Here is a 9592-nt window from a genome sequence, read left to right as displayed (position 1 = left end):
GTCGTGCTGATGTAATTATCCCCTTGCATGCTGATGTGATAAGCATCGAGAATTTCGCGCTCCACCTTGTCCTTGCCTTTACCTAGAGCAGCAACATTGCAAAGCGGTGGGTAGCAGCCGCTATCCCGGCAATTGGCACGACTGGTTTGCTCCGTCAGTGGGGTTCAAAGAGTTGTGGTGCTCGCGGAGCCTATCATTGAAACACCGGCCTGTTTGGCTGATGTAAACTTTTTCACAAGTCAGGGGACTCTTGTGCGCCACATGTGTCGCACATCTATATTGTAACAGTTTTCATATTGCGTTGTACACACAGGAGATCTGGTTCTGCCACGCGCAACACGTGACCAAAGTCTTGAAAGTTTCCATGGCGCGTAAAAGATGACGTTAACGCCTTGCCTTACAGTAACTTTTTTGATGTTGAGGGAAACTCTATGCACATATGGCATCACCTCACATTTTTCCGCTCAGCTCCTGTTAAGTCAACCATTTTCACATCTCGGCTCTTGTTTCGTACATATTGGTGGATATATGTATTGCTCATTTTGGCAGCTATAATTGTAACTCCGTAACGTATAGCACTGTACCGCAGCGCCCCCGCTAGCGTTTCGCTGTCTCATAGGATTAATCCTTTTGTACAAATATTCACTACTTGTAAGAATATTCTTATAACTATCCGATTAGTATTCGAGTCGGCCCTATCGCTATTCGATTAGTATTCGATTTTTTTTTCGAATAAGCACTATTCGCACACCGCTATTATTTTCGTTTTTACAATTTATTTTGTTAGTTATCAGTTTAATACAGCATGCTTTTCTAGCTCGAATGGCACCATTTCAACTAAGAGCTACTTTCAACAGGCCACATTAGATGAGTCAGAAACAGCGTGTTTAAATCTGTCCCTAAACCTTTTTTGGTTCTAAATTTTTGTAGCCATAAAACAAACTTCCCTAACTAAGGAATAAAGTTTATATTGCCACGAATCTTTGCACTATTTGTTTGTCCACACTTCAAAGCTGTCGGCATGCTGCTTTATCGCTTTGTTTGCGGTGCAAGACACGACCAGATTTATTTTATTTTGGCTGACCGCATCCAGGCGGAGCCGATTCTACGTTGTTCCAGACTGTTGTGGCAACTTTTCACGCCATATCTCGGAAGTACGCTATCAGACTTAAATTCAGCGCGGCGGAGAGCGGCGGGCACTCTGTTCGACGACCGCCAAGCACGCCTGTTGCTTTCGCCGCCGCCGACTCATTCAGTTCTTTGCGGGCGCAAGTCAGCCCAATAAACAGTTTTCTTTTAGAACTTCTCGCTGTCTGCCTCGCTGCGTGAACTTCTGTCACCACTGCGCGACAATATCTGGTACTGATGTTTTTGAACCGCTTCCAATATTTGAAATTTCGGTTGGTCTTTTGAAGTCCTGCAGGCTTTTTTTTTTTCACGAAGACGAAAACAGAACCACAACATTCGAAAATTATGTACAAGTGAGTATTTATTTAAACTGTTACACAGCACACCACGCACATGCAACAGCAGGCAGCAGTCACTGAAATGATTGATGGGAAAAAATTCAGCCCCACGAGAAGGGCTCCTCAATCTTCCACCGCTTTCAGACCAACAGCGAATTCGGCTCACATGTCCATAATGCGAGGAATTCGTAATTAGAGTGCACTTCTCGCGTTCTTCATGTAGAGGAAAAGACGTGTATCCGGAGTAGACAGATGGCGCAAAACATGGTAAGAACTAAACTGCTAAACAGAAGGTTACAGCGCAGTGGGGCTGAATTTTCTAGTGATTATTTTCTTGATAGATTCTTTTGGGCCTAAGCACTAATGCCGACCATCCTGTGATGTCACAGCTGGTCGCTAGCAAGCAATATCTATCGCAGTTAGAGTATTGAGGGCACGGCCGACCAATACGCAAGAACAACAAAGATCTGAGGGAAATCTGGGCACGAAGCGTTTCAAAATGTGACCCTCGTTGACGTCTGAAGAACATTCCTTCTTAAAGTGAAGAACATGCGAAAAAATTGACAGGGCGGTTACCTCGAGTTAACGCGAGATTCAGCGACAGCTGTTGAGGTGTTTATACTTTACGATGTGTTGTGGTAGAGAATATGAGAGCAAACTCACATCTTTATAGTTCTAGGGCGCTCTTTTTAGTTTTCCGCACACAGCCGTTTTTCATCTATGTCTGCTCTCCAGTTCGCCGCTCTAGAAGCGCAGTGCCACCGATGATCCTCTACTCGGCCGGCGAGTTTCGTAGCAGCTGTCGCAGATTGACCGTGTTACATTCCTCCCCTCTCGCCACCCCCTTCCCTCTCCTTCCACGGTAACCACGTTCCGTATGTTTACCATGGTAAGCCTTCCTACACTCTCGCCATAACCTCTTCCTCCCGCTGTGCCCACCTTCCATGGCAAACCTCCTCTTCCTTCTAGGGTTATATCTTCCGGTTGGTTCCAACCACGCATCAGTTGCACCTCGTCACGCTCTCGATATACCCTTCTCCCTCCACGGTAATCATCTTTCGGCTGGTGATTTTTCCATTCTCGCCACACCCTCCACCTCCTACGGTAACCATCTTCCGGATGGTTACCTTGTAACCGTCCTTCTGTTGTGCCTTCCCACGCTATCGCCATAAAACCTACTTCCATGCTAACCCTCCTCGTCCTTCCAACGTAACTAACCTCCCGGTGGTCTTCGTGGCAACCGCCGACCGGTTGCGCCTTTTTACGCTATCGCCATACCCTCATACCATCCTCCGGTTGGGGATTCCTCTGCTGCTCCCGATACTCTCCTCCCTCCACGGTAACCACCTCCCGGATGGTTCCTGTGGTAACGATCCATAAGTTACGCATACCTGTGCTCACTTGATACCTTCCTCCTTGCATGGTAACCACCCTCCGAGTGGTTCCAAAGGCAACGCACCCACCGGTTAGGCCGACGACCACAGACGACGACATCCTACTACAATGCGAAACCTAGGAACGGGCGCTTAAGAGCTGTCAGTGTAAAACGAAGTTATGAAGTCTCTTTCTTTCCATGAGTGGAATCGAGGAGATGAATATAATGAGCAGCGTTCTTGCACTTGACAAAAGAGGTAGTGAGGCATGCTTTGGGGTGAACGCTATAGGGAAGGTGTCATAGGAGGGTGGTCGCTCTGCCTGCAGCCGCTTCCGTATGGTCGCATTCCCGAACAAAGGCGCGGGTCTTGGTTCCCAGGATTCCTGTGCTGTAGACTTGGTCGCTGGACATCGCCGCGGCGATAAGCCTTGCAAAGCCGCCGCGACTACACGTACGGCGGCTATCAGGACTGCCCGTAGCACTACGAAATCTCGGAGAACACTTCTCGGGGAATGGGTATGGGGTGTTGGCCTTCGTAGGGCATCAACTTCTGAGACCTGGGGTGCAGGGCGTACGTGCCTTGAACCACGAAAGTGGGCCGGAACGGATCGTGACCAGGTAGAGGGGGACCCGGCCGCCGGCTTTCCTGCGCACAGTGAAGAACGCACGAGGCAACGAGAATCGTAAATACAGGGTTTGCGAGGCTGGGAGGCGGGAGAGAAGCCAGCAATTGTAGATGTAACTGCCCGCCGCGTCTTCTTGTGGGCTTCTTGGTATTTGGTTTGCTTCGAACGTAGTTGGAGTTTGTTGTTAAACGTCTGTTTTTGTTTTAACAGGCAATTAACGAATTAGTAGCTCAGTCTCTGCGCCAGCGTTAAATTGTCTGCGAAATTTACCAGATTGAGAGGCGAACCTGGCGCTGAGTACCATGAAGCAAAAGCCTCATAGAAGAATTGTCTCAAAATAAAATCGCTTTATAATACCACTGACTTCCATCGGAGACCCTTAAAAATTATAAAGCAAACTAAAATTTTAATTTTATAATGGGCAACCTGAAAAGGCTACCCAGGCGTTGTCCACATGAGAGCATGACCTATGCATAAAAGAATCATCGCCGTGACTCTAGCAGCTTGTCATCAAATTTTTCAAAGGTTAACCTCGACGTACTCTACGTGGTTACTGCGGTGCTTTTTTACAACATAGCGCTAGAGCTATCCTGTAATAGCGATATCGCAACTGGTGAAAGCTTACGGACACATTTTGTGTCCAGCCATGCAAAAATATGCACACTATGGTCTCTCTCGCATGTTCCATGTGTATAGCAAAAGTTCCCACTCAAACGCCACCATGGCCGTATAGGAAACGCAGCCGTGTGCTGGTGAACAGCTGCGTTGCTTTACTGGCGCAAGATCGAAAGCGCAGTACTGCAGTTTATCCTCATCATATTTAATCGGAAGAGCACCGAGTGGCAGTGACCACTGCATCGTCAAATGGACCCACGCCCTCTTTGGGCACAGGTGCTTTGGCCTGAAAGCTAATAAAAAAGACAGACAGAGAGAGACTTTAATGAATACAGGAAAGGTCTGCCTGTTTGTTAGCCTAGCATGCGACTCCAGGTAGCATGGACGTATTAATGAACATAAAAGATGGATGTATGAATCTAGGGCTATTGACATGAATATTTCAGATTTATTTTTCGAGGCGTTGTAAATGGTTGTCCTTAATAAATGTGCACTTGTTATCGGGCATGGCGGTTCGCCGTGTAGAGAGACTTACTTGACGCAGCATGCTTTTGCCAGCGCCAGCAGTTTACTATATTTTGCTAAAATATGTTTGTTAATTCAGAGCTTCGATTTAATGTGGAACGTACAGAAAAGACACAATAAAGAGAGATCATTGCGCAGCAATGAGCCTTTACCTCATTGTGTCTGCTGCTAGGCATCACTTGGTCCACAAGCTCGACCCATTGCACTCGGTGAGCCCCCGTCTATGGATGGCCAGGCTCATTGCCCTCGTCACCACATTCTTGTCCCCTAGCGTGCTATAACCGGTTACAACCCAACTACTGCATTTGGACTACCTAAACCTCGGGTTCATAAAGGCTGACATGGCTATCATTGTTCGTTTAGTGTATCTGCATCTAACATTCCTAAGTCACTCGGTAAGACGAGACGCTCTGTCCGTTATCACATGAACCTAAGTGTGGCGTTAGGCAAGATGTGGTCTGCAGGCTCTGCACACATCCGCGAGAAGCGCCGCGCGATCGGAGCCGGGGCCTGCGTGCTCCACCCAGTTGCACAACGGCGGCTAACATCCGGCGTCGCATAGAAGCCCTCATCCTATCCTTCACAATTAACACCACTCTATAACTCTTACTAGAGGCGACCTGTCGTGACGGCGCACTTTCTCTCCCACTCTGGGCCGATTAGACGTAGCACCTCCCATTCCCATTGCGTGCACGCAGCAAAACTGGAAATGAGCCGAAACACAACGAGCAGCTTAGTAGCGCTAGCGAAATCCTTCTGCCGGTCCACTTAACGCTTTCGCTAGGCATTCTTTTCGGCTCGAAGAGTTAAGCGTGTCGAGTTCGTGACGTCTGCCCGCCCGAGGCGGGTGAGAGAAGCCGGCCTGCTGCGTGTGGTCGCCGGTTAGACGCTCGTATAGCGACGCGGATCATGAAATCGTCCCGTGGTCAGCCACGCGTGTAGCCTCTGCAAAGTTCTCAACGAGCCGATCTCTTCATTTCGCCGCGCGCTCGTCGGGCTCGCTGTAGCGTGTCGACCCGGCATCGGCGTCGTTCCCATGCCGCCGTCTCAGGCGCAGGCACGCTATACACGGGCGCCGGGAACACAGATCGCATCGCTGCGGGTGCTCCGTCAGACGGCGTTTCCGCACCGCAGCCGAGCGAACCCGTTTCCCGATCGCGTTTGTCTTTATTTGCCGTCACCACGCACGGAAGGTGTGAGAAAGAGACTTGAGAAATCCACTACTTCCGCCGATGAGCCTCGGGCTGCGCGAGCAATGCGCGCCGCCCTATTAATTACGCCAGCCTCTCTTTCACGCGCGAACGAAGGGCCGCTGCGTGGAATTGGCTCCGGCGAGGCATTCAGATGGACAGCCGCGTTGGTCAGCTGCAGGATCGGTCCAAGAAGCAGCTGAATGCGTTCTAGCCGCGTCAACAGGCTGTAATTTGCAGATGTGCTCTATTATAATGCCCAAGATATTCCTGCTACGTCAGACTGCCTTCAATTTCCTATAGTGAGGCTATGTAAACAGGAGCACGCTTCCTCTTTTAGCGCAGCGCACGCAATCGGAAAAATAGGCAGTGAAGGAAAACCACGTGTCTGCATTCGTTTCTCGGTGCAAGCTCGACAAGATTTGAATAATGAGTAATTGGGACGTTCATGGTTTCGTCAGCAGACTTACTAGTTTCCGAAAAGGATAAAAGCCTGACCCCTAAGGGATGTCCTTTTTAGAGGTGCTCGTGCATAGAAACGCGCAGTAGTTAACGTTTCCTTTCTCCTTTAGATACAATTGTCCGCCCTAACTTGTGCATCAAGTGTGCACAGAACGAGTAATGAACAGCAAACATCGGCAAGTGATTCAGTTAGCTTCAGGACGACCTTTATGCGCGCGTAGGGGACGACCGTCCATCTCAAGAGAGAGAAGGTGTGCTCAACCTTGGGATGACTTTTCCGTTCAGTAAAACATTCCGTCAGCGGGCTATAGCATAACTTGCAGATGCTACCCGGCTGTTATGACGCGCCCCGCTACAGCCTGGATTACAGCTGGAAGCAGTGCGAGGACGAATATGCTCTGTCTCGCTGTTGAATTAAAGCTGCATCTCACTACATCCACTCAGAAGCATATCCATTCGCGCCCTAGAGAAGTTCGCGAGTGGCTCGGGCCCATCACTTCGGCAGCAGTGATGGCACGGCGTACGATGGCAAGTGTGCGGATTAATTTTGTGCTGCTCCAATGGGCGAGCACAATTGAGAATACAGACAGAGCACACAAGCCCCTGAAGCAACCGACAACACGCCGTCAAGAGCCCGCAGGTGATCCGGTCGATATCATTAAAGGATGTAGCAGGGCGGAGACTTACTAGTGTGGCATATTACGTTTTATGTACTTGGTTTCTGATAATTATGACCACAGTCAAAGCAGCTTTCCCATGCTACCAGCGAAGTATAAAAAAAGCGTATTTGCATAGGCTGTACACCCCTAACAATCTAGACAAACCTATTCCGAAAGCATTCCACCACAATGTCTTTTGGCACTAGATGAGATAGCCTTGATAATTAGCGTCGCACCCTTTTTTGTCTCGTGATAGTAATTACGTACCTGTGATGCGTTCTGCGACATCAGTTCAAAGTTTCAGCAGCGAGACAACTCAAGAAAACAAACCAAGAGAGAAAAGACGGTAAATATCCGGACCCGCCCCGAGGGCAAAGTCCATGGGTCGGCGCTCGCCCTCACTTCAGCATCGAAGTCTTCGGGAGGCTCCTCGAAGCGCACTCGCTCGCGACTGCTGTGTCCGGGAAACCGCCGGTCCTTGGGCTTACGCCTGCGTATGACGTATACGGGGCCAGACCGCTCGGATCCGCTAGCCATGGCCTCCAGGTCACGCAGCAGGTCCCGGCCCCGGCCACGACGGAACACCACGGGCGCGTCGTCCACGTCGTCGGCGTCGAGGTAGCGTATGCGGTAGCGTCGCCGACCCAAAGCCAGCGCCGCGGCCGCGCACAGCAACACGGCCACCTGCGCACAGGATGTGGTCAATCATGGCGGCGTCCTCAGCCTAATAGCAAACTTAAGCTCTGTAATTGAATTATGAATTAATTAAGTATACTACACAATGCGGCAAGAGTTACACAGCAACATTATTAGCGGCACGTCACTTATGCACCTGCACAAGACAATGTTTTGTCCAATGAAGGTAACTACGGGGTCTTCATTAACAAAGGCGCCGTTGGTTGAGAGCATGTATCATTTACCTCACTATACCATAAGCGACACGGCACTCACGATGAAGGACAATCGCGGTGTGCTGGCGTTTTTGAAACTCACGCGTGGATGCGTGGAATAAGATAGCCGTCCGCAGCTTCTGGTGCCGGCAGTACGCGAACGCGTTCTGCGCGGCGGCTTGTGCCAGTCCTGAATGCTTCCAGCAGCGCATTATTTGAACAACTCTTGGGCCACGCCTGCATCTGGTCGCTTGTTGTGTGCATCGATACAAGCGTATTTTGAAGTTTTAAACTTTGCAGTTCGGATATATTGTCACGAGACTTTGTTTACTTTTTCACAAAAAACAACACAAGTACGTGGCTTTTGTCAATATTCCGCGACTAATGTCCTATCGTAACAATTCCCACGCGCGTCGCCGGAGCCAGCATCGTATAATCATGTTCGCGGCTGTCCGGTATTCAGTTATCAGACTAATTTTGCATTGCTTTTACACAGTAGGAAGTGGCAGTAGTGATGATGTTGCTGAGATAAGGCATTGTTGGCCTTACGGTGATTATGCCGGCAATGGCTATGTGCCTGTGCCGCATATGTGGCCGGGAAGAGCCGGGAACATAATGAATATTTCAAGGCCGAGTTTAATTGGGGCCACAGATCTTCCGAACGTCTACAGCTAACATGAGAACATCTTCAAACATGAGCGCCATTTTGTACAGCCCCGCTGATGAAGACATCGCTCTTCCAGATGCTGTTGGGTGAGAATATCTTGGTCACTGGATTAATGATACGTTGAGGTGGAATGCACACGCTGCGATTGTGAAAGATAACTGCTTCCACGCACTATTCTGAAAGAGCTACTTGAAGTTTGTTACGCTGGCAGGGTCCTCATTTAAAAGTACTAAAAGGACAGTATTTCTCAATAAAAATGTTCAGTAAAAGGCAACCAAATTTAATTCTTACTCTAATGATCTCACGTCACTCACAAAGTTCCTCGCCCGAAACGTCTCAGTATTCATTACACAAAAACACCGTATATGCTGCTCGTACCTTCTTCTTTTATTGAAATAAAGAACATCTGCAACACGGAAACCTCGCGCGTCCTCATCTCAATGCCGCTGGTTATGACGCACAGAAGCGCTACTTTTTGTTTACATCAGCATATCATTTTGGTATTTTTTAACAACAACTATCACTGAAGGGAGAATTTTATTAATAATACTATAGTACAATTGGCTTAGTATATAGGGATCTAATGTCCCGAGTGACTCAGGCTATTAGGGACGCCGTAGTGAGGAGCTCCGGAAATTTCGGCCACCTGGGGTTCTTTAAGGTGCACTAACATCGCACAGTACACGGGCCTCTAGAATTTCGCCTCCACTGAAATTCGACCGCCGCGGCCGGGATCGAACCCGCATCTTTCGGGTCAGCAGCCGAGCGCCATAACCACTGAGCCACCGCGGTGGCCTGTAGTACTATTATTTACCGTTATTTCAGCAGCGTTTTAATCAATCTGTATTTATGTCAAAAAGCACATACTCAATAACGTTGATCTATAACTGCCTTTTTGTATACTATTGCGAAAAATCACTGTATCCGCGCCGCGAAACGACATTCATTATTTATTCACACGTAAGCAACGTTTAACTAAGGATTCGGTCATGTTTCATAGACTTCCCATACTGAGTTCGTTTTTCTCTCTTAGTAAGAGAGCGCCCAGGGCGCACGCATCCCTTGCAACACGCTTATGCCGCTGTTGCTTCCATCATGCCGCATCATTATTTGCACT

The 9592-nt window shown here is 48.8% G+C and overlaps 1 protein-coding gene across 1 annotated transcript; it reads right to left on the bottom strand.

The window, feature by feature from the left end:
* Positions 1-2987: 2987 nt before the first annotated feature.
* Positions 2988-8695, bottom strand: LOC149351551 (uncharacterized). Its single transcript, XM_089577051.1, has 3 exons — positions 8681-8695; positions 7321-7602; positions 2988-3487 (listed from the first exon to the last, which is right to left on the bottom strand). The coding sequence occupies exons 1-3, from the start codon at positions 8693-8695 to the stop codon at positions 3323-3325; spliced, it is 462 nt and encodes a 153-aa protein (XP_089433177.1). The 3' UTR covers positions 2988-3322.
* Positions 8696-9592: the final 897 nt, after the last annotated feature.

Source organism: Amblyomma mixtum, chromosome 3 (assembly GCF_055824585.1).
Source record: "Amblyomma mixtum isolate Tamu chromosome 3, ASM5582458v1, whole genome shotgun sequence".
Classification (NCBI taxonomy): domain Eukaryota; kingdom Metazoa; phylum Arthropoda; class Arachnida; order Ixodida; family Ixodidae; genus Amblyomma; species Amblyomma mixtum.
Note: the sequence above shows the minus strand (reverse complement) of the source record. Positions and strands in the feature narration are given on the sequence as shown.